General features: G+C 43.8%; 1 protein-coding gene across 7 annotated transcripts in view; it reads right to left on the bottom strand.

The window, feature by feature from the left end:
* Positions 1-699: 699 nt before the first annotated feature.
* Positions 700-25759, bottom strand: part of RFX3 (regulatory factor X3) — a 296558-nt gene continuing 271498 nt past the window's right edge. For all 7 annotated transcript variants that reach the window (XM_043565456.1, XM_043565459.1, XM_043565460.1 and 4 more), the window contains 2 exons: positions 10993-11035; positions 700-7771 (listed from right to left, as the gene is read on the bottom strand). In XM_043565456.1, coding sequence (XP_043421391.1) covers positions 7533-7771; positions 10993-11035 — 282 coding nt within the window. In that variant the 3' untranslated portion in view covers positions 700-7532. The remainder of the gene's footprint in view (positions 7772-10992; positions 11036-25759) is intronic.

Here is a 25759-nt window from a genome sequence, read left to right as displayed (position 1 = left end):
ACTGACTGAGCCCCTCGGGCGCCCCTTGCACGTCTATCTTTAAAAAAAAAAAAATCAAAACAAATTGGGCATTTCGTATTCCAGGAGGGGGCCCTATCCACACACACGCTCTGGTTAAAAAAATGTTTGCAAGGGGAGAAAAAAAATGTTTTAAACTTGATTGTGGTGGCAGTTACATGCCTGCCTCTGTCAAAACTCACAGTAATGTACCCTAGAAAGAATAAATCTTTCTGTATGTAACCGTGTAATCCAAAGGAGAACAAAATGGGGGTAGGGCATCTTCTTAAGCATGTTAAGATGCATTTTGATAAGCTATTTCAATCTAAGCAAGGAACTCGGGTGCCAAATATCAATGTGAAGTGACAGAAAACAAACACATTATGAACATCCAAAAATCTGGACTTACAATGGAAATGTTGACAGCTTCTGAAATTAAATGGCACTCAATCACTAATTTTCTTTGAGGGTAAGATTTGTACCCTGCTGGGCTTATAATTCTGTTTTCTCTTTTTGCGCTGTTCATGTGTAAATATTGCTAATTTCATTTGACACAAAAACGGCAAACAACTTAATTTTGTTTCTAAGCTAGTCGATGACACAGAGGCTACCTTCTAGATGAGGCAGGCAAGCTTCGTGGCAATCATTTGCGGGCGGGGTGGGGGTGGGGGGTGGGGTGGAAATCAAGGCATTTCAAATGTATTTGTAACAAGGAAACAAATTTATTGATTTTAAAAGACAAGACACCATTTTGTTTTGAAAAAACACAAGAAAGCTAGCCTGAGTTCAAGTCTGAAATATTCAGAAAAATCCTACTAATATCTTTAGTATGTTCCAGTCATTTGTTTAAACAACACACTAAAAGTTAATATATATTTTTATAATTATAAAAGTTCCCCAGTTATTGTACAGTACACAATACAAATCGCCCACAAACTATTATTTAGCTCCTGCCAATTTTGAGAGGACATGATATACTAAAAGATTTAGCATTTCTCACAAAAATCACATCAGGAAATACGTATTTACAAAATCAAATACATTATACAAAAAACCATCACATGTTATTCGGTAAAGATGTTTTTAAATAATTAAAAAGTTTATTCAACTGTAGTCCAAAAACTGGAAAAGAACATTACATTATCTCACACATACAATCTCTACAAAAGTTGCTTACCTCATTTACATAATATATTCAGTCGATTGTAAAATAAATGTTCAAATATCTCCTAGTGTTACTATGTTTCTGTGCTTGTGGGACTGAATAATGTAATCTGCCACTTACTAAGTGAAGTTTAAATGATGGCACTTAAAAAAAATACAGTATTTTAAAAAAAAAACACAATGAAAGAAGTTTTACCTAGAAGGTACGAAAGCCCTGAGTGATAGGAGAATTACTGATTGGTAAGCACTACAATTAACCTAATTAAAAGTTTACCACCCCAGGCACAAATTTCCAAGTTTTCTCAAGGCACTCACAACGCGTTGGTCACCACCATAGGGTCCCAATTGATGATGGAGATGAGTAGAGAAAAAAATTTGCTTTGGTACAAAAGATACTTTTCAAACGAATAAAATTCAATACCTCCTTTATTGGGTCATTTAAAATTGTGTTTAGCAGGTTAAAACAAGGCAATCGTTCGTTCAAAACTATTAATTCGTTGAAGGAAAAATTTACTCAGTTATCAACAGTCAGTGGGAGTTTTTGTTTTTTTCCTTCCTCCCCCGGAATCAAAATTCTTCTGACAGTGATTTGTCGTTCTCATTATTGAGCCTACGCAACAATTCTTACCAAAGATTTCATTACTCAGGGCTTCCAATCCCAACATCGTAATTTATTTAAAAAACAAAGGAAAGAAGGGGGGGGGGGTGAAAAGAATCAAACACCAGAACCAAGTAAGAGACAAAACACAGTTCTGAAAATAAGACGGATTACCGATTACTCCAAACAAAGGAAAAAAAGAAATCCTAGGCAGTCACTTTGTAAGTGGCTTTTACTATTTAAGTAAAATTGGTAAACTAAACTCAGGTCTACTGGCACATAAAATCACTAGCAGCAATGATCAGAGCATGCAAACTGAGAAGCATTTACAGTAAATCATCATGAAGAATCCAAAAGAAGAGAGTTAAATTAAAACCCTTTGAGTATTGCATGTTAACACATGAGTAATTTGCATGGTTTGACTTCCTACGCCGTCTAAAAAAAGCAATGTTCACGGCAGACTTGCACTAAGCTACGGATGTCCCTTCACCAGACATCGGAATAGGTCACACTCTACCGTGCGCCCGGCCGGGGCAGCCGCGCACATCTGCAGACGACACTGCTCTCAGGCTCCGTCGCGCAGGGGACAAGGGGGGACCGAGTGCACGCAGAGTGGCCCGTGAACGAAGTCGGCAACTCTAGAGGCAGACTGGCATTTACAGATCTCGGAAGCAGTCGCCACGGCCCCTCCCGACAGAGGAGCTGAAAATCAAGTGCTTTGCTCTCCATTCTATCTAGGTCTACTGTTTTTGACAAAGTGTTAAAGGTTTTGGAGCACAGATGAAGATAGGCCCTGTGTGAAAGTCCCAAATGCTGTTTTATGAGAGCTCTAACTCCAAATAGCTTACCTGCCCCCGAAGAGTTCAGCTTTGCTTCACCCACTCGAACTCATTTCTTCCTAAGGCTTCGCTTAACAATTGTACTTCCTAAAGCTAAATTAACGCGATCTTTTCGTTTTGTTTTGGGAAAGAAAAAAACAAAAAAGAAAAGAAATGTAACCCTTTCTTTATCATACCTTTTAAAGGCAATCTAGGTACTTTTCGATGTGCAGAGATCAGTTAGGACACAGGTCTACAGGCCCATGTATCTGTTCTCCTTTTCTAGAGTCATGATGTGATGCTAGAAAAGTTGATTTTTTTTTTTTCTGTAAACAGTACACTTACTTAGATGGCAGTGAATATTTGGGAATAAATATATCAAGCCCTCTTGAAGAAGAAAATTAAGAGTTGTATATAAAATGCAAGTGTTCAGCATGGAAACACTTTCTCTTCCTCCCCCTCCCCCCCTTTAAAAAAACAGCATAATTAGACATTTGGATATAGAGTATATTTTACCGGTCTAACTCTAAATAAATGATCTGAAAGGCTTTTGTCCCCCATTGTATATCTTACAATGCTCAAAGGGTTAATACAAGGCATTACATCAAAGGGGTTTTCTAATACTAGAACTAAGCACTGAATTAATGCTTCTATTCCAGTTTTTTTTTTTTAAATCACCAAACTTGCAGAAATACTAGGATTCCATTCATTGATTTGTTCTAACCATATACATGGAGGTTGATCTGATCGAGTGACAAGCCCAATTTTCATAGCACTGCACGTCAACCCCTCTCCCCCATGCTCTGCTGTGATTCATAGAGATCGTCAGTTCGGATTTCGATTTTTTTGCGAGTGGTTTTCTCACCAAGAATTTGGGGGAGAGACGGTTACAACGAAGGTCAATTTGCTGTATATAACTACTGCCTCAAATCGTACAGGAGGGCGATTTGCCAAAGTTGTTTACTTTCTACTTGTGTCCACCCAGGGAGGGCCAACATCACCGTGACACTCATTTCTCCCCCCTTTTACACTAATGTCTCAAGCACAGCATCGTTTTAGACATCTCAAATATATCGTCTGAAGAATTTTTTCCAATTTGAAAATGCATCACGTTTAGCACTCCGAGAGAGTGCATTCATGTAAAAAGGTTCATGATTACAGTAATGAAACCGTAGTCATTCCCGGATGACTCTGACAGCGTTATTCCACGAGAAACGTGTTCATTTTTGCTCACCCACTACAAATCGAAGGCAGTCAACGTGGCACGCGACTAATTTTAGGTATGCAGTGTTAAAACCATTTTCTCAAATTTGCTTTTGTTTTTTTAAAGTACACCATCTAAAGAGAGGTGCGTGAACCGTCCTATACAGTACAAGAAAAAGCACAAAAGGAAAGCAGATTTCTGAAAAGGCAGTAAGACTTAAAGTAGTCAGTCCAAACATGGTCTGGATGAGAATCCTGAAAAAGTGACCAGCCATTTGATATCCAAAGAAAAATTTTAAAGTTGGGCCCTGTGTTCCGAGGAGATGGTCCCCCCATTTCACCCCATTGTTCACTGGCTTCATGAAACGCAAATCTTCCAGGTATGGTTCTCAAAGTTATGTATGTGAAGGTCAAACCATACCCACGAGACGCAATCCTCTTATACGGAAGTATCTTTTCTAAAACTTAAAAACAGCCAACATGCCTTCCTTACGTTTTCGTCGCTGAAAGTGTAGCACTTGGTCTGTGTAGATAGTTTCCGTGACTAGTGGTTTGATTACAACGTCAAGAAATGTCAAGAAGTCCTTAAAGTGTAGACTTGTCACTTGTCAATACATCTACTCTGAGAGTCTCTGAGTGTCACGGTTACGTAGAAAAGTCACAGTTTCAATGAATGAGAGAAAAGAAAATGAAATGTCAAATCAAAGCAATACTTGGGATCGTTCGACTCTCCTCAGACGTACAAAGGGTGAGGTCTGAGTTTTCTAATATACCTCACAAGGCCAAGTCAAGATTGGCTGAGATGTCTGTGTCTGACTAGGGGTGTGTCCTATCTTACTGTGGACGACAGATCGCCAGAAGTAGCAAAGAATGAAGACGCGCTTTTGTCTGTTGGTCAAAACTATCTGCCCTTGTCACAGATGAATGCTCCCGTGTTCACAAAGGAGCCCAGAACGTGTTTAGCGAGTCAGGCTGAAAAGTGAGAATGGTTCATGCAAACCACGAACACCTAGAAGAAATGTTGAATCCTGGAGGCTCCCCAATCCCTACCTTTCATCCATCGAACTTTGCCCATTATGATCAGATCCCTCTAATGATACAAACATACCCAACGTTAAACAGTGATAATAGATACATTTAAAATCGCCCAAGAAACAAGACGAAAGCAGCAAAAACGTTTGGTCCGATACAGATAGAACACAGTTCTGGGGCTGGTGGGCGGGGGAGAGGAAAGTGAAGAAGCGTCTCAGAAAGGAGAGTTGAAATGAGGGGGGTTCTTTTTCGTCTTGTGGTTCGAACTAATTCCACCTGTAAACGTTCCCCAACGCACGAGGAGCTAGACGCGCGGGGTTTTCGTGGTGAAGGTGTTCTGTGTGTTTGCCTTTTTTGTGCGTGTGATGGTACCAACCCATCACCTCTTTTGGGGAGAAGAATGAGGGGGAGGGCCACTCAAGGGATACTTGGGTGAGGTGATGGTCGAATGCTCGTGAAGACTTTCCAAAGAGATGCGTGAGTTGAGTCATACAAAATTACATCTGACTTCAGAAACTCTGTTGATCTTTGTTACGTGAATAGTGTGAGGCAATCGGGCCACCGGAGGGAAAACACACCTCGTGGTACCCGATACGCCATTTGGTATTTTTCACTTTACAGACTGGCTTATCCCCCTCTTTCCAAGCCCTCGAGCCCACCCCAGGAAAACCAGAAAGACAAACATCTTGAGTTTGAGACAGGCCTCATTAACAATCTGTAAATCATGTGTGCTTTCCCTTTTTTGGGGGGGGGGGAGGGGACTTTATGTGTTTATGTATTATTTTTGCTGATCAGCTTTCTAAAAACGATTAAAATGAATGGCTGTGCCTGTTTTTGTTTTTTGTGTGTGTGGCGGTTGTTAATAACTCGAGTGTTTAAAAGAACCTTGGCTTTCACGTAAATTAACATAAGGATGGATGGGGGGTGGGTCCCGTGTAGGACCTCACCTGACTTTGCAGCTGACTCCCGCCCGCGGGCACGTGTGTATGCCGTGGACACACAGACACCAAGAGGCAGACACAAACATTTAGACTGACAAGATGCACTTCGATAAGTCCCTGCTTATTTCGTCAACTTTCTTACATGAGAACTAGATACAAACGGTCTGAAACACATGTGATGGTACGTGACAAGTTGGTAATTAAAAACCAGTCCGCTGTTCCACGCCCTTAAGCAATCTGATGGGTAATCGAGTCATAGTCAGCTCTACGAACAAAAAGTACGTCCGCGGTCACTCCAAGAGGGGAATTGAGTTTTCGTCTTTTCGCTTTGCTTTGTTCGCCCTACATTTCCTTTGAAGAGCGCGTAACCTGTCCTCACTTCGGGAATCGGAAAGGGACAGGCACACCTTGTCAAATGGATTGCGGAGGAATTCACATGAACAAAATAAGCCTTACTAAAACCTTAACTTCAGTTCTGTTTTAAGGCACCATGTAATAGCCGAGGTACGATGATCCCTGATGTACATTCTTCAATGGCACTGGTCCATCCAGCCACCTATCCAAATCCTACAGAAATGGGGATAAAGCAACAGTGTGGTGAGCCAGCTATACTGCCCTCAGGTTGTGTTTACAATTTAAAATCCACACCCTTTAGAAACCAGGAAATAGATTTGAAGGAAATAACGATATGCAGGTTGCTACATTCCTTGCGTTCTATAAATTTTCTTTTATAATAGCAGCAGAGGGAACTACTATTAGGAAAAAGACCTGGAATAAAAGAAAGTCATCCAAATGGAATGGTTTCCTGTATGTCCAGTTCAGCATAAGTAGCATGTACACTTAAAAACAAAACGAAACAAAACGAAACACAAAAAAAGTCAAGTCATTTTTTTTTCAGCTTCAGTATCTAACTATAACAGCCCCGCTCAACAGCAGAATGCGTCTGTGCAGTGGTCCCAAATACAGAATCAGTAGTCTTTAAACAGAGGAATCGGTATGCAAATAACGGTTAAAATGCAATGTTTAACGGAAGCTTGCGTTAATAGGGTTTAATAATTATGTACACAAATTATGTACATATTAGCATAATCTCTTGCAGGTCTGTCATTTACTCTGAACAGATAAATGCACTACCTCCAGGTTTTTTCTCCGGAGAAAAACAGATGACCTTCCCAACCCTCTAGCGCCATGATAAAAATGCTCTGTATTCTCTCTCCGTACCAAAGAGTTACCGAAATCGTGTCTTGTGGTTCCGTCCAATGAAAAGCACCTTTCAAAAGCAAATTCAATGCATCTGCTGCCAAATGGGCATGCCTCCAGTGTAAATCAAAGGAATTCATTTCTTTTGATATTTCACAGAAGTGCATCTAATTAAAAACTCACACGTGAAATCATACACCAAGACTAACAATCAACAATCAAATATTTTAAGCTACAAAAAAATGTAAATCACTTTTTAATTATAAGAAAACGAACACATTGGCATTAAGTGTGGTAAAAATCCTTCTTGACACCTGAAACTAAAGGAAAAAAAAAGAACAACTTATTATTAAGAGGCAAATGATTTTTTTTTTACGTTAAAAAAAACAACAACAACAACAACAAAAAAAAACACCTGGCAAAATACATACATCCATTCCATTTCACAACTCCAAAAAGGTAATGTTCAGCACAGATAGAATTTGACAACAGTCGACCTTCAGGCTTATTAAAATTTCACCTTAAGCCCAATATATCAACAGGGGTAACGTTAGCTGGAAAAATACGCTTTAATATTCTTTAGACCGCAGTGTAGGTGTTTCCTGTGGCGCTGCACTGTCTGATAGTCTGACTACTTGTGACGATGTGCTCGCTGTGAATTGGATTCAGGAGACTGGGCTGCACGCCGCTCTCGAGAACGGGCTGCATACAACCCACTTGAAACGCCTGGTTCAGCTCGGTTTTCTCCCTTTTGGCTTGGGGCTCCGAAGAGTCGTCCAGTTCTTCGTCCATTTCACTTTCCACTTCGCTGCCTTCATCTGCACAAACAACACCAAGACCGTTACCGGAAGACAAACCCGGAAACAGCAATCAACACGGGCTTTGGAAATTCCTCCACGGCACGTGAAGAGAGCAACTGGTGGGCGATTCTCAGGGGACGGGGCCCGTGGGTTTGCGGCCAGCGGATTTCATTTGTATCCACACTCTCTTAGGGCATCCACTGTTCTTTCACACACAGCAGAAGTAACTTACTTTTGGCTGGTTTGTGGTTGGTACCTTTAAGAGTTCTTTCAGGAAGACCTCCAGGATTTCCTGAAGTCTTTGTGCTAAGTAGTTGGCCTCATCTGAGCGACCCTAAAGTAGTCACTTCGGTACACTGTGCTGGCTTTGGGGGAATCTATCCAGCTGAGAAATGCTTAACTGAAGAAAGGTCGGAAGGCACAACACTCTCAGTCTCCTCTGAAATCTACACTAGGGGTAAATTTCATCTGGATGCATGTGAATGTAGGTGAGACCTCTGCTGATTTGCAAAAGAATATAATGACTGGGGCGCCCGGGTGGCTCAGTCGGTTGAATGTCCAACTCTTGATTTTGGCCATGGTCATGATCACAGTCGTGAGATCGAGCCCCTTGTCAGGCACGGAGCCCGCTTGGGATTCTCTATTCTCTCTCTCTCTCTCCCTCTGCCCTTCCCTGGCTCGTGCACATGCGCTCTCTCTTTCTCTCTCTCAAAAAAATTAAAATGAATATATATATATATACACCTATATATATATATATATATACACCTATATATATATATATACCTATATATATATATATACCTATATATATATATATATGCCTATATATATATATATATATCTATATATATATATATATACCTATATATATATATATATATATATAAAGACTGAGATGAGATTTACTGACTAGACAGGACGTAACGCATCGTTAAGAGGTGAACACAGAAGTGCTCTTAGATGAGACCCGGGTTGTCTTGGTTCGTCTACTTTATCCCGCTCTCTTTGTGCCTCTGGGAAATGGATTCGGTAATAACAGAATTTGTCAGAACAAGCACCTTCAAAGGGCTAGTGGGCTGCAGGGAAAGGGATGCGTTTGGTAGGCAGTTGCTTGCTGAAGAGGGTATCATTGAAACACATTTGTAGACACATTTGCGTTTTGGTTTTGTATTTGCTTATATATAAACAAACAAACAAAATATCTCGAAGGATACTCACGCTCAGTTCTTACTGGTCTTTCAGGGTTGTGACCACGAAGATTCACTTTTTATAGTTCCTACATCTTCGTATTATTTGAAATTTTTATATAGAGCTAGAATTACTTTTATTATCAGGGAAAAGAAAATTTGTGGAAAAAGGCCACAAAAACGCTTGGAGATTTCACATTCGAAACCCAGGCCCCGACCCATGCCAGTGTGGCCAGATTCCAAGAAGCACGGGGTCCGGGGGTGGATGGGACCACCGGGGCCACCCCAAGGTGAGGATAAGTCACACTGCTTCCCGGCTCTCTCTCCACCAACTTTTCTCTGCCTGAGAAATAGTATCGAGATAATAAAAGAGGCAGCAGTGAAAGGAAAGAAGTCATTTTGAGCTGGTAGGGGAGAAAAGAGAGTGGAGAAGGCCCTTTCATCGGCCACGTGGTGCATGGAACGGACGATGGGATAATGGCCTGAACTCCCCTAAGTCTCCGAGGCCATTTCTCTCTAGGCCCACTTGTGGGCGACGGGGTTCCCAGGGAAACGCTACAAGGCGGTCCACGAAAAGCAAGCCCTTTCTCCAATTGTGAGGGCAAAGGGAGGCAATTCGGTAGCCATTCTCTACTCTTGTACAGACTCAAAGACATGTCCTAGAAACACCCTCAAGGTTACAGGAGTTTGGTGCACAGAAACTAACGTTAGGGACTACTGAAGTTCAGTGAGGACTTCGTCTCAGTTCAGCGCTTGACAGAGAAGGCTGGCGGCCATTTAGTGGCCAAGGAGGAACACCGTCCACGCTTCTGCGCCGGCGACAAAAACGCTCGTGCGTGGGTCACAAGACCTGGCTCGGGGCATCCTCAGGGTGGCCTCAGGTCGGACACGGGTTTCAACTCCCGCCTGGGCGGAGGAGGCCCAGACCCACAAAGACCCTGGTGCAGAACGCTCCAGAGAAGAGTGCTGTCCTTCGCGTACGGATTCCCCGAGCCCCGCCTCTTGCCTCAGTTTCCCCACCAGCTCTGGGTCCGTCCTGGAAGGGCTATTGTTCAGTATCCCCCTGCCTGTGCATTTTGTCCTTGACTCCAGAACTCAGTTCCTGGAAACCTCAGGATACCTTCACTTTTTTTGTTTTTGTTTTATTGAAGAAAGGACTGTATTTTCTGCTGTGCTTATTTAGTAAACATTTTAGTTTTTTGTTTTTTTTTTTAACTGAGCTAGTATATTTTTGAGAGAGGGCAAGCGTGTGCACAAGCAGGGGAGGGGTAGAGAGAAGGAGAGGCAGAATCCCAAGCAGGCTCCGCGCCATCAGCACAGAGCCGGATGCGGGGCTCGAACCCACCAACCGTGAGATCACGACCTGAGCCGAGATCGAGAGTCAGCCGCTTAACCAACTGAGCCCCCCAGGCGCCCCTGCGCTGGTATTTTTATTAGGATGGCTTTTGCTTGCATGGGCTCTATCTATCCCGACCTCATTTTCCCTGAGCCCTATTCCTTTTTTCTGTGCGGTCTGGAAGGTCCCAAGTTTCTTCAGGAATACATGGCTGAGTTGCAATGTTGTCTCTGTTGAGTAGCAAAGGTGGTTTTAAAATCTAAAGACTACGCATCTGAACCCTCTCCTCTGCCCCACTACTGATCTCGCTTTTTACCGTAAACATCCCTGCTGTCTCTGACTTGTTTTTTCCAGTGAAAAGAATGAACTGGTGAGAAGGGGAGGGCTGAGAAATCTTTTCTCCTGCTGAGTGGGCCTGGAATAAAATTTTATCACTTTTCTCCAGGACTCTGGCAACGGTCAGAAATACTTTCTCGCTACCTGTGCTGAACGGCAGGCCAAAGTCAAGACGAGTTTGTGACTGCATTTACATTCAATTCCGGCACTTAATAGCCCCGACATAAAGAAGGTACAGAAATGGAGAAAGACCGCAGATTCCAAAAGACACGGCCGTCATATTCATCTAGGGTTGTGTGTCGTTTCCACACACACCACAGTTTTCTCTGAGAATTTCCCAGCCAAAAAAAGTCCTTGACATTATTTTCACTTCTTACCTTTATCCAGATTTCCAGGAGATACAGCATTTAAATCACCAAACTGCAAAACAATAGTCATGTGGGCAACAGTTATTAACAGGTAGAATAAAATAACCCTCTATCACTCTGAGGCAAAAACGCCACGGTAGGACTTTTTAAAACTGTAAACCAGTGACCATTTTGATCTCTAACTACACGGGTCACCTAATTTTCCAATCAAACTTGTCGAATTTGAACAGTTCTCAACTGTGTCACAATTTAGCTGTCTGCCTTGGCCTCTTTGCAAAGGACGACAATTTCTCTCTGCCTTCTGTGCTTCGTTTTACTTTTCATTATTATTTCAACTGAGCAGTGAAGAAATAGGGGCCTGGCTGGCCTGCAGATGACGGATGTGGTGGGATCAATTTGGAAATTTGGTGACGGAGGGCAGATCAGCTCCACCCCCATGGGCAGTCCCAAAGTTCCCCGGGGAGGCGACATGACAGAAACTTGGTCCAGCTTCTTGGCTGAACTCTTTCTTTAAAGCTTTCATTAACAGAAATAAAAAGCATAGTGGGAACCCCAAAGTGCAAAGTGTTCATTTTTAAAAAAAATCTCAGAGACTTCTCTTGCAACTTGATGTTTGATAGCAGGGTCCCATCTTTAGAAAGAAAGGATGTGTCTGTTACCAATGCAACAAGAAAGACCTTAAAACAATATGGCACCATTAATAGCCTTCGGCTTAGATTTTATTTTCTGTCTTGGTTCGAAAGCTTAACTAAAGTAATAAAACTGACCTTATTCTGCAAACATACACACACATTTTTCCCCCTTAACCTACACGCGTATTATTCTTCATAGTAGCTATCGTGGGAGCGTTTACACTTATTCTGAGGTCCAAGGCTCTGGAATTCCTTTCACGATCGAGTTCAAGAGTTAGTTTATGCATCGTTCAAGAGAGCCCATCTTGTGATTTTTACATCCAATTGTGACTGCAGATAACGCTCCAAATTGTAGTGATTGCCAGAGGTCCTGGGATGATTTCTGACTACTCACTAAAAAGCAAATTCACCTCTGTCACAATTCAGGATATTCAAAATAATATGTCGTGTTACTGTTATTCCTTAGCAGTTCAGAGACAGTTTAAAAAGAGGAATTCCACAGCATGTGGAGCTATGGCAGCATTATTGGCACAAACGTGTAGCCTTCCTAGGTGACTGCTTTGAAGGGGACAAGGGCCTCCTAGATCCATAACTCTGAGAATTTGTCTTTGGGAAAAGCGTCCCATTACTTTATGGTTACATCCCGTTGGGCAACAGATACAGAATGATCAACACCGAACTGTGGTTTGGGAGTTGTTCCTGATCACGTGGTAGTCTAAATAAAAATCACAGTTTAGATTATGCAAAATGTCTTGAATTAAAGAATCAAAGCAACAAAAACAAAATCAATGGGCCTCTTCATCTACTTTTGGTGTTATTTAAATATTTTAGAACTAAAAACAGAATGCCCAAAGCTGAAGGATCCTTTATAAGTTATTTCTAACTGATGCAACACAGTAAGGTTTATACAGCTTTTAAATGAATGCTTAATGACACTTAAGATCCAATTCTGGAAATATGTTGCAGGGATGAGTCTTAAACATACCTCTATAACCTCTAAAATGTGAATATTCCTCGGGGCACATGCAACAATAGCCAAATTGTGGAAAGAGCCCAAATGTCCATCAACTGATAAATGGATAAAGAAGATGTGGTTTCTATACACAATGGAATACTACCTGGCAACGAGAAAGAATGAAATCTGGCCATTTGTAGCAACGTGGATGGAACTGGAGGGTATTATGCTAAGTGAAATAAATCAGGCAGAAAAAGACAGACATCATATGTTTCCACTCATATGTGGAACTTGAGAAACTTAACAGAAGACCATGGGGGAACGGAAGGGGGGAAAATAGTTTCAAACAGAGAAGGAGGCAAACCATAAGAAACTCTTAAAATTTTTTTTAATGTTTGTTTTTGAGAGAGAGACAGAGCACAAGTGGGGGAGGGACAGAGAGAGAGAGGGAGACACAGAATGTGAAGCAGGCTGCAGGCTCCGAGCTGTCAGTCCAGAGCCTGATGTGGGGCTCGAACCCACGAACCACGAGATCGTGACCCGGGCTGAAGTCGGACACCCAACCGACTGAACCACCCAAGCGCCCCAAGAAACTCTTAAATACAGAGGATAAACTGAGGGCAGGAGAAGAGGGGAAAATGAGTGATGGGCACTGAGGAGGGCACTTGGTAGGGTGAGCCCTGGGTGTTTTATGTACGCGATGAATCACGGGAATTTACTCCCGAAGCCCAGAGCGCACAGCGTGCTCTGTATGTTAGCTAACTTGACAATAAACTGTATTTAAAAATAAATAAGTAAACAAACGAATGAAATGTGAATATTCCATTTGTTTTCAAAAAAATCTCAAAAGGCTGCCCGACGCTAAATTATTATTGCCATTAGTAATTAATAGTCTCACACAAAGTGGCTGACACCAAACTCTGGCCGCATCTGGAATTTTTCTTCCAAGGAAACTGCTTTTAGGTTGCTGTTTAGCTGGAAACACGGCAACTTCCTTCATGTAAAGGTTTCCCTCTGAAAGTTTCTGCTTAACCCGAGTGAATGCATTCGGTTATTCAGGATGCTAAAAATCACCACGGCAACCAGTATTTCCACGACTGCTGTGGTCCTTCGTAAATAAACACGTGCCAACTAAATACTCTGGGCTTGTGCCCCTGCGGGGTGCCGAACACGGTACAAGTAATCTCAGGGACACCGTTGGCGCCTCTCGTGTCTCTGGGATCAGTAACAAAGTTGCACGTGACGGCAAACGGAGAGAGTGGGTTCAAAGTAAAAATCTTGTGAGGAGAGGTGGGATTTTGGTACCCGATACAGAAGAAGGGGAACCTTTTTAACATGCATTTCCCATGTGAGGGAAGACTTCACATGCGATTAAGGAAAAAACCACGAGACAGGCCGCGATTTCCGGAATCGGTGCATTCACGCGTTAGTCAACAAACATTTACTGGAAGCTTCCTACGTGCTAAGCACTGTGCCAGCCAGTTCCAGTCTATCCCCTCTTTCTGGAGGTGAGGGTCAGAAGTTGTTTATATCAGGAAGGGCAGGTGGTTTAGTCAACGAAAGGAAGCAGCCTAGGACAGCTGAGATGGTTTTAGAAGCATGGGCATCTCAGAAAGGGAAGTCAGCGGTGGGGGGTTGGGGGTGGGCCGCAGGGTCAGGGCGGCTGGACGGCAGAACATGAACGATGATGGCAGAGAAGACTGGGAGTCGGCATAAGGAAGACAGCGTCACAGATGGGGGACAGATGACAGGCGCCGAGACCAGACCGGCACAAACCAGAAACAAAAGAGAAGGAAGACACGGAAGGATCTGGATGAACAAAATGGAGGTTCGCCAGAAAAGTACGGAGGTTACCGTCAAGGTTTAGCTCCAGCAATTGGGAAAATGACGGAGCTTGCCAAGTTCCCTTGCTGCACAGGCCACTGGAGGGGCCACTGCCTGGCAAGGTGACATCTCAGAGCTTATAAAGTACTTTCACGGCTCCGTGTATGATAGGCTTTCTTTCAAACGTCATGACCTCCACATCACTTCCTCAAGATGGTTTCCTCAGAGAGGCTTTTCCTGACGGGTCTATCTGAGCGTCTCCTTCCCTGTCGGGTTGAATCGCTTCCTCCCAAGCATCTACAACACCCAACACTTAACATTTCTTCCTCTTCTAACATCTGACTTCCCAACCCGAGTGCCGGGGCCGTGAGGGCAGGGGCCTTGTTGTTTGTCCTCTGCGTAAATGGGTCCCAGGATCTACCCCGGCACCTGATAGATATCAAAGGTGGACTACATACCAAACGAATGAATTTGCTTCTTCAGTGCAGCCTCAGAGAAAACCGACGAATTTGGCACGGTAGAGAGCTTAGGTTGAATCTTACCGCTATTAAAACCAAGGAACTGATTTGTAGAACGTTTGTAGGAAACGTGGTGGTGGGGGGTAGGAGACCACGTATTCTGACCCTCACTTTAGGAATCTGAGACATAGCGGGAGAGGGTAAAGGGGGAGGAGGGGGAGAAAAAGGGGGAGAGAGAGAGAGAAAAAAAAAGAGAGTGTGCACGATCCATACATGGAGGAAGGAAAATAAATTAAGGGGTTTAAAATGAGCTCGGGGGTTAGAAAGCATCTGGCCTTTGATGTACACAGGAAAAAAATCCTGCCAGCAGAGTGACAAATAGGGAAGGAGAAACCGAATAGAACACACAGGACGGATATCTGGTGTTTCAGGAAGAAAAGCCTCCTATCCCAGAAACCACCTCCTCCGGGTCCTGACAAGGGTCCTAATGACGCACGCCCTCCTGGACAAGAGCCGACTGACCACTGTGGTGGGAGGGCGAGACCACAACTTCATGAGGCTGGTAATGGCTGGGAAGCATAAGTGGGCGACACACAGGCAGGACCCTTGAGGGAGGGCCCGGGTGCGACCCTGACTTGCGGCCCATCGGCTGAAGAGTGGTTCATCACGGGACCAGCGGGTCTGCCGCCTGTCCTGGGGCACGGGCACCATGACCGGAACCGGGCACAGCTCGGGAGACGCAGCCCACACGGGCCCGGAAGAGCCCACTACCCGTTAGATCCAGCAGCTGGCGACTTTCCAGAGGGAGGGGGGTAAGGCGTGTGTGCTAACACTTGGAAACTGAAGCAAGGCGGTGGAGGTCGGGGTGCAGACGGCCAACAGGCAGGAGCCCAGGCGGGGCCACAAAGCAGAGACTGGGGACAGGAGTCAGGACAGAAGGAAAGCTTTGAGATGAGGACTTCACCCGTGGGAACACGTTCCCTGCTGGAAGAGTTTCCCCCCCCATCCTGGAGAGAGAGGATTAGGGAGTCATCATAACCACATCCTCTTGGGCAGGCAGGTAAGCATCCCCTCTAGAAACCTCGTCTTCCTAGAAAATCCGTCGGTATGTCCAGACTTACAGGTAGACAGACACAATCACACACAAACATGTTCTATTCGCTCATTGAGATATCAGCCGTCCACGTCTAAAACCACCCTGTTAACTAAGCTACTACGCTCAAAAGAGCCTAACTGATTTTCTGGTGGCATCGGATTATGAAAATATAGGATCTAGAACAACGGTTGGAAGGTCAGACAGTGGAAGGTCAGACAGGAAGTACCTCAGGCTTTATGGCTCTGTCGTAACTACTCAACTCTGCCACTCTAGGGCAAACACAGCCACAGACAACAGGTACGTGAAAGGGTGCGACTGTGTTCCAGTAAAACGCTAGTTACCAAAATGGACGATGGGCTGAGCCCTGGCTGGAAGAAGAGCCCGTAAACCTCTTAAGGTCCCCAGTTTACAAACAGTGAAGGGAATGGAAGGTTTTATCTTTAAGGAAGGTGTGAAGATGTTGGTCACAGGAAGGATATGGAACCAGAAAGAGATAGCACGGCTCAGGCACATGGGCATCAACAGGTCCCAAGGAAAGAAACTGAGGTCGACTTTTAAGGATGGAAGTCCGTCAAAGGACTAATTTTCCTCTTTTTTCTCTGGAGGCTTGCATGGAGAGACAGAGATGGACCAAGGTTGGTGTTTAATTGTGGGAATTAGTGGGGGAAAAGGGAATATGTCTGGGACATGAGAAAATATTACAGGGAAGGTTGCAAGGAAAGAGATGTGGGCAAAGGTGACACGTGTTAGTAGTTCAGATGGGGTGGGGGGAGTCTCCCTAACGGGAAGCTTGTCCCAATTTGGCCAGTAGGTGAAGGTGTGAGGAGATAGTCTGACAACGTCACGTTCTCCACTGGTGAAAGCCAATGGAGACTAGGTCCCGGTGAGGACGATTTCCAGGGTGGAGTCATCAACGGAGAAATGATGTACATATGTTGAGGAGAGGAGGAAGTAAGAATAAATAATATACTGAAGGAAGAGCCTAGAACCCCTAAGTCATGACTGATTTCACTCAGAATATAGCTTTCTACGGTAGTAATTTCCTATGGCTGCTGTCACAAAATGCCACAAACTCAGTGGCTAAAACAACACAGGTTTATTATTTTCTAACGCGGGAGGTCAGAATGCCAAAATGGGTCTCCCTGAGCTGAAATCAAGCTGTTGGCTGCATTGTATTTATTTCTGCAGATTCTAAGGGAGAGGTGTTTTAGGGTTTTTTTCCCCCTTTTCCGGCTTCCTGAGGCTGCTTACAACCCATGGCATGTGGTATGCCCCCCTTCCATTCTGAGAGCCAGCCACAGTTTATTTCTTTGGGGGGGGGGCAGGGGAGGGGCAGAGAGGGAGAGAGAATCCCAAGCAGGCTCTGTGCTGTCAGCATGGAGACCAACAGGGCTCGAACTCACGAACGGTGAGATCATGACCTGAGCCGAAATCACAAGTCGGACACTTAACCGACTGAACCACCCAGGCACCCCCGCCTGCCTTCCACTTTTAAGGGCCCTTTGTGATCACACTGGGCCCACCCAGATAATCCATGATAATCTCATTTTAACGTCAATTAATTAGTAACCTTAATTGAGTCTGTAACCTAACACATTCACAGGTCCCAGGGATTGGGATGCAGACATCTTTGGGCGCCCATGATATTGCCTGCCATTCATATCTAAGATATTTTGTAAAACCTGCCACATCTGCCTGAACAGAAACCATTTAACTTTACTTCCCCCCCGACACACACACACATTATTAGGGGAAACACAGCCTCTGGGTTAAGCCGTTCAGAACACACTGATATTCTTCCTCAGTTCTGTCTTCTGTGGTCTTCACTGGGGGTGAGGTGGGATAGTACGTGGCCACGAATTTGTCTTCTATGACAGATTTGTCACTGGTGCGGGGGGGCGCACGTGCTTCAGTTTTCATTGACAGACTTTGAATTTTATATACAGCTTCCTATCCGTCTGAAAGTTCCCTGCTGGGGATGGATGATTACGGCACGCTGGCTGAAATCATACGTGCATGCAAAAAGTTTACCAGGACCCCAGAGAGCCCCCGTGTATCGGCACAGCCTGATGGTTCTGCAGGGATCTACGCCATACAGACCAGAAGCCAGATGCCAACGTGCTGGCAGGTGCTCAGCTGCTGAAGGAAGTGACCACAGGGAGCACATGCAGCAGAATCCGCAGTGAACTTTACCACGTGACCCTGGGCATGCCTGCTGACCTGGGGGCCAAGGTCATTAGCAGCTGATCCGCCAAAGAGTCGAAAGTTTTCACTAGAAAAGACAGCTCATATGAGGGCCTCAGCTACTCACAGGGTCAGTCGCTACATAGATTCACAAAATCTATTCGGATAAAGTGATGCTTCGATCTCATCCCGCTCCCCAGTTCTGCCACAGCGGTAACCTTTGATACACGCGTGTAGGGAAGAAATTACGTACGCGTGTGTGTAACTGTACATTTTTCCAGTTTCTGCCAATGAACTGCTTGCTCTAGGAAAGAAGATCTTTAAGCTGTCATCGGCACTAAGAATAGAGAACTGTAAAATTCTCTGAAGTGGTTTCTATCTCCTAGTTGGAATACGATGTCTCTTTGGAACTTACTTTTACCCTTTAACTTGAATAAATTACACAGAGATAGTAACTGTATATGTAACACTTTCTCCCCATTTCACAAGACCTTTCATTCATTCCTACTAGTTCAAATTTGATACAACTCTAGCTATGATTGTCTAATTACGATGATACGTCTTCCCTAATATTGCCATTTTTTTTTCTAAATGACTTATTTCTACATTCTATTTGGTTGGCTCGGTTTTCCAAAGCATTGAATTACTTTGCCTCTGATCACCACTTTGGCTCCAACCCAAAGAATGCTGTCGGAGTCTTCATAATTCCACGAATCATTTGTCTCAGCATTCAAATTTGTCTACAGGCTATTTTCCCCCTTGCAACATAATTTTATTAAAGCCTCCACATGCCTTTATATGATCTGTTTCATGAATTTCAGCTTCTAAGCTCATCTTTGTATGGTCGAAACCACGAAGGTCTAATGGTGTACACGATCAGCATAGAATCAATACTGAAAAATCTGCCCTGGAGTCGAAGACAATCAAAATACAGTCTCTCTGAGTAATACGCATAGCTTCAGATCTACGTGTGTGTGTATGTATGTATGTATGTATGTATCTATCAACGATCTATCTATCTATCTATCTATCTATCCATGCTTGTGGAAAGGAAATGGAACTAGAAAAAAATTAGGTACCTAATATGTGCCAATCTGCCCCCCCGACCATCCACTCCATCCATCTACCTACCCCTACTTACCTGTGCCTAACTGCATACCCATCTAATTTTATCCTCACAACAGGCTTGGGAAGAAATTCCTCATGCTTATTCTGTTGATGAGAAAACTAAGACTAAAGCAAGGATATATCTTGCCCAGGTTGCAAAGGCATTAAATGGAAAACAGGCAGCAGCATGGTAGAGAAGAACAACATGGGGTCTAGAGCCAGCCTGACCCAGTTTTGAATCACAAGTCTACCACTATCAGCTATGGGATTCCAGACATATTACTCTTTGATCCTTAGATTTCCTTTTTGTGAAACAGACAGGGTCTACTGGCTTCAAACTCAACTTTCCAATACTAGTGACAAAGTCTCAGAATTCCATGCAACCGTAAGGCGATAAAAATGGTGACTTCAAATAAAATGGCTGTAGCTGAGTGGGACCACAAGATGTGTTGCCTGAGAAGGGAAGTGTCCTTAGACCTTGACTTGAGAGTCGGACACTATGAGCTCCATCAAGGGCTGCAGTTGAAGATGGCTTATGTGCTGACCAAGGCTTTAACGATTCAAGCAAATACCATGAGAAGGGTGTCCTAAACATGGGTGGGATGTGTGTGTGTTTGTGTGTGTGTGTGTGTGTGTGTGTGTTTTATGTTTAGTAGAATGGGGATGATCACATCATGAGAAATTGCTGATGAACTCAGATGAATATCAGCATGTAAATCCTGGCCCAACCAGTTGACTCTCTTCTCTCTCTCTCTCTCTCTCTCTCTCTCTCTCTCTCTCTCTGGTCTTCTGAGAAGTCAACAAAGGAATTGAGAGCTTTAAAGCTTTGCTTCCCTATCGAAGCAACAAGATAGTTCACAGGCAGGTTTGGAACTTCCTGACCCAACTCTAATCTTTCAACATTCCACACTTAACTCGAACTTCGTGAAGTTCTGAACTGTACAAGTTGAGTTTTTACAACTTCATCACGTTGTTAACTTTACAGCTCCAATGGAGCTGGGCAATCTCGTATTTCAGCTCTGCTGCCTGAAGTTCGTAGAACTTCTCACAAAAGGATTAGCTAGTGGCAACTATTCTGGACGTTATGGGTGGTGGTGAGAGAGGTCTTGGAATTTTAATCTTATGATTAAGATTTTGGGATTTTGGGATTTTTGGGGGATTTGGGAGCATTATTATTTTCTTGAAATGTCTTCCAAATGAGAACCAAATCAATCAAAGGATTTTACATTTAGCATCGGTACAGGGTTTCACAATGAAGGAAAACAGTCGCTGATTTTACAGTGATTTCCAATTTTATAAAATGTGCAAGGAATGCTTATGCAAATTTGGTAAAATCCCATGTTCCTTTGGTGACTTTTCTTTCTGTGAGTGTCTTTTCCAATGTATTTCCAAATGGTGTTGTCAATGGCCGAGATTTCTGCCAGTTTGCTTCAAACCGAAGCCAAAGGGGCCCTACAATTGCTGTTGGTCCTGCTCCTTCGGACTAGCCAGGTATACTGGCAACATGTGCTGTGGGTCGCCCTGTACGCAGGTAGCATATTTTCAACCCGGGTCTAACCGTTCAGTCATTTTTTGTTCCCCTCCACCCCCTGGGAACCCAGTGACACATGTACCTTTACCCTGTTTCCAAATCTCTAAGAAGCATTCGTGAAGTAAGAATAGAAGCCTTAGTTCCTCTTGAAGAAACAACAGGAACTATTTTCAACAACAGGAACACCGAACGATAAGGATCATTAGGCCAAACCAAGAAGGGCCTCTGTCCTGAGACCCATGTTATAAAGAGCCCCGCCTTGGCTTTCCTGTGGCTGTGGCCCTCTCTACGGTGTAGGGAAATCATTGGGCCAAGTAGAGGTGTCCTCTTGGTGGCTATCTGTCCCTCCCACCGCTCAGACCATACTTGTGTTATCTAAGACCTTGGAACTCCCTATGTAAAGGCCTTGAGTTCCCTTCATGCAGATTTCTTCTCCAAGTGCACTCTTCAGAAGAAAAAAGGGAGAGCCAACGAGGGGCAGAGGTTTGCCAAGGCTGGACACAACCTGAACGTTGGCGTGAGTTGTTCAGAGGTATTCACAGCATGGGATCGGGAGTGATGCCTAAGAGAAGTGGTCTGGGGCTGGACGCTGGGTCAGGGGCTGGCTAGGTCTATGTCATTATGTTCTGGCACGGATCCACGGGGAGCCTGAGAATCTTACATTTAAACCTAGCCTTCCAAGTTGTTATCGAGGCATATTTATCAACCCAGCTGGACGGAATAGATTTTACTTAGAGTTCGACTCGTAACTTTTGAAATGTTAAGACATAGGGTACCTTAGGCTCCGCAAATGTTAGGGGCTGAGCTGAGAAGCATATGCTTTATGGAAATAAAACCATGGGTTCCAAAGAAAGAACCTAACTTAAGACAGGCTTCATGTGAGGCTACCTTCATCGTCTAAGAGGAAACCTTGGCATCAGTTTATTACCTGAGGGGAGATATTTCTTAATTTTAATTCTACCACCCCTCTTTTGCAGAAATTATTTTAATTTTTTTCTTTGATGTTTATTTTTGAGAGAGAGAGAATGAGAGAGACAGAAGGAGGGAGAGAGGGAGAGAAGGAGGGAGAGAGAGACAGAAGGAGGGAGAGAGGGAGGGGGAAGGGCAGAGAGAGGCAGACACAGAAAAGGAAGCAGGCTCCAGGTTCTGAGCTGTCAGCACAGAGCCCGACATGGGGCTCGAACTCACTAAACGCAAGACCATGACCCGAGCCAAAGTCGGACGCTTAAGTGACTAAGCTACCCCGATGCCCACTTTTGCAGAAATTATTAACCGGACAGACAGTGGAGGCTGGCTGGGGCATGCAAACATGTCCTCTTTGTGCCAAGTGGCCTGAGTCAGGTTTGAAGTGCTTCTAGTATCAAAACACCTGGCCTACACACTTGGAGAAAATCGTGTTTACGGAAGTGTATTTTATACAGTGATGGTGAAAAGTCGGAAACGACTCCTGTGAATTGAGGCACTTGTGATCTCAAACGAGAGCCGTTTCTTCATCGAAGGACCAGTAAGCACCCTCATTGCCTGTTTGTGAGCAAAACTACCAGAAAGACAATGGCAAGGCCAGAGCCACCTGGACAGGGCAGGGGATAACAGAGTGTCGCGGTGGCCAGCAGAGGGAGCTGTCATGCCTAATCTGTGCCGCAGGATCTCCCACGCCTTGCTGGCTCTGCGGTCAGTTGGGGATCCCAGGCTCACTCTTTCCTAAGCAAAATAGCCCAGGGGTGGACTTTGCTGAAGAGAACAGGGTGCCGAGATTTCTTTCCTGATGTGTCCAATGACCATTTTAGTTCTTGAAGTACATGAAGAATTCTTGACCTATTTTATCTTCTTTTCCCACTTCTGAACGCTTTAGGGGAACTAATCTCTAGTTGAAAGCACTTATGAATGCCCGGCTTGGTACAGAGGGTCTCTGAAATGTTGACAGACACATCTTAGGGAGAAGGAGCACTTCTTGGTCTAGAAGTTTTTTCCTCCTGATAAAAGAATCCAGTAGGTAAATCATGAAATCGAGTGAGAAGTTCTACACATTGGCAATCTGTCTTTCCATCATTCTTTTGTACTTCCTTTTTTTTTTTTAAATGTTTATTAATCTCGAGAGACAGAGAGAGTGAGGGCAGGGGACGGGCAGAGAGAGCAGTGGGGAGGGAATCCCAAGCACTTTCCGGGCTCTATCTCACAAACCATGAGATCATGACTTGAGCCTAAACCAAGAGTCAGACGCTCAACTGACTGCACCACCCAAGAGCCCCTATACCTCCTTTCTTGAATGTCTTTTGAGCACCTATTGGAAGACTGTGTTTCGACCACAGTTATAAGCGAAAGTCTATTCTTCGAAGAGCCTAAGAGAAGGGTTTACAGCCCAGAGCAAGCAGGAAGGAAATCAAGTCCAGGTTGCTAATGAGCAGGAGTCCCAAAGGAAAGGGCTGTGGCCCTGGGCGGCTGAGTCAACAGGTGCTTTTCACACATTCAGAGAAAGAAAGGAACAGAACGACAAACCAGGAAAGAGGAGGAAGAATGGGAGAGCTTCTACAAAGCGAATTCTTCGGAAGGTGTAGAAGAAAGGCCTTCCATGCCTCTGCTCCGGGAGGTCACTTTGATGATTTACTGTCAAGCTGTCAGAATCGTGCTCATGTAGAGGAGCACATTTATAGCTAAAAGCAAACTCCAAATTCCAAAATGATGATTCTGACTTAGGTCCGGTCTGTGGGTGGGCGCAGAGGAGCTGAAGGGTGTAATTTATCGTTGGTGCTGCTTCCCAGCAGACTAAGCTTTCCAGTTACAATTTGCTTAGGCTAATATTCCAGTGAGTTTGCATATTCTAGACGTCTACGAACAAACAGTAGGGAGGGAAAGGGTGGTGGGACCATCAGGGTGCATCCTGGAATGCAGAGAAGAAACCCTGGGAGAAAACAATGAAAGCTTCCACACTAGGCATCTGGTGCGTGTGTGACGGTGAATGTGTGCGTCTTTGGGGGAGCTGAACAGTACAGACGGAAGTAAGTTTGAATCGGTCTGCAAAAAAATTGTACGGTGAGATACTAAAATGTGAACGGAACGGAGCCCACGTGTGGCGATTTGGAATGATACGGTCCTGCTTTCTGCCGCATGCTGGCTCTGCTTTGGGGAAACTTTCAACCTGTTTTCCCATCTTTTTCAAGGTTCTGGAGAATATTAAATAAGAATGTGAAACATTTCACACAGTGATTATCACGAGGCAGTTCCTATATTAATTAATTAGAAAAAATTAGTACATACGAATAAACTTTATTATGAAGAATAAGTGACACCACTTTCGACAAGTATTCATTACATTTTTTAAGCTCCTGCCGTTCCAAGATAGCTTTTTGCTGCAAATGATTGTAACTTGTGGTGCAATTCATTCATTTTAAAATATTCTAGAGCACATCTATTATTCCACAGGTACATTTTCAGTGTATTCCCTAGTTGCACTGGAGTAAAGTCACTGAAATTTATCTTTCATTAGATTGATTTTGCCTTAAGAATCGATGCTTATTTATCACGATTATCCTTCTACCAAATGGAACTTTTTCACCCAACTTTTATCCTAAAAGCTTGCCTGTGGAATTATTATTGCTCTTCTCCAATTTTTAGGTTTTGAAGATTTTTTTTCTCGTCTACTTTGAGTACATCAACTTTGATAAATTCACATTTTTCTTTGGATGGTATATTCTTAAGGGATCTTCCATTTTTTTCCCTAAAAATATTACTAAAGTATCATCTTTTTTTATGTTGAGATTCATATCTGAGTAAGTGAAGCATCTTTTGGTTTCTACTTTTTATTTCAAAAAATTGGTTATATGGGCGGCTCAGATGTAATATTAAGTATAATGAGATTACGACAAAGAATTGAAATATGTTGAATGAATTAAAGGTAACAATATTTATCACAGAAAATCGTTTTATGAAGCAACCAAAATTTATAGATTCAGAGAATGTATTAATGGACTATGTCTATTTTGAGGAAAAAAAGCACACATACCATAAACTCCCAAAAAGATTCCAAAGAGTCATAAAATTCAAATAAAAGGATAGTTTTCTGCTCAGAGCTGGCAGAAAGCCCTGAGTTTAAAAAATTTTTTATTTAACAGGTGTGCAAACAGCTGCAACTTGCTTATTCTGTTTTATTCCTGCTCCTAAAATTGCACCACTCCCAGAGAGTCTATGGGTATATTTATAATATTAAAGTTCAAAAAGGTATATAATTTTAGCAGTAAATAAGTTCTGTTTCCTTTTTACCACCCAGGCAAAAAATATAATCCTGAAGCTCTGAAATTGCACATGCTTTAAATAACTTACTAGTCAGCATTACTGTGGCAGCTGACTGACATTTAGAAGAAAACGTGTTGGGCTGTGATGCACTGTTTCCTCTGGGGGCGCCATTGCATGGTGGCCTGCACGTCAACCGAAATGGTAGTGTTAATGGGGATGCAAAAAACAGTAGTTTTGTACACCCGTATACCGTGCTTGTGTGTCCAACGGGTATCGGTCTCTCCTGCCTGCTCAAAGCACGTAAACGATTGTTAATCCTCAAATGTACCTGTTGAATTTTCATTAATGAAGATACATTAACTGTCCCTAAGTTGCTTTCAAGGACAACCTCTCCCCCTTGCTTCTGGATCTAGCTGGCTGTCCGCCAAATAATGTGCGCGCAAGGCAAAAACCGACGGTCCAGCCAAGTTTGTGACTACTTTCCAGGCTTCTTCTCGCTGACTTCCCAACTGTTCTTGCTCCCGTCCCCCATCCTGCAGCGTTCTTGCTCGCCCCACCCCCATTCGTGCAGCAGGCGACAAGCATGGTGGTTTAACAGCAAGAACTTGGGGGCCAGACTGCTTGGTTTTGGAGCCTGATCTCACCACTTAGGGGTTGGGTGACCTTAGGCGAGCTACTTGACAGCTTTGTGTCTCATGTCATCATCTGTAAAACAGGTATAATAAGGGGTGCCTGGGTGGCTCGGTCGGTTAAGCGTCC

The sequence above is a fragment of the Prionailurus bengalensis genome, chromosome D4, assembly GCF_016509475.1.
Source record: "Prionailurus bengalensis isolate Pbe53 chromosome D4, Fcat_Pben_1.1_paternal_pri, whole genome shotgun sequence".
NCBI lineage: Eukaryota > Metazoa > Chordata > Mammalia > Carnivora > Felidae > Prionailurus > Prionailurus bengalensis.
Note: the sequence above shows the minus strand (reverse complement) of the source record. Positions and strands in the feature narration are given on the sequence as shown.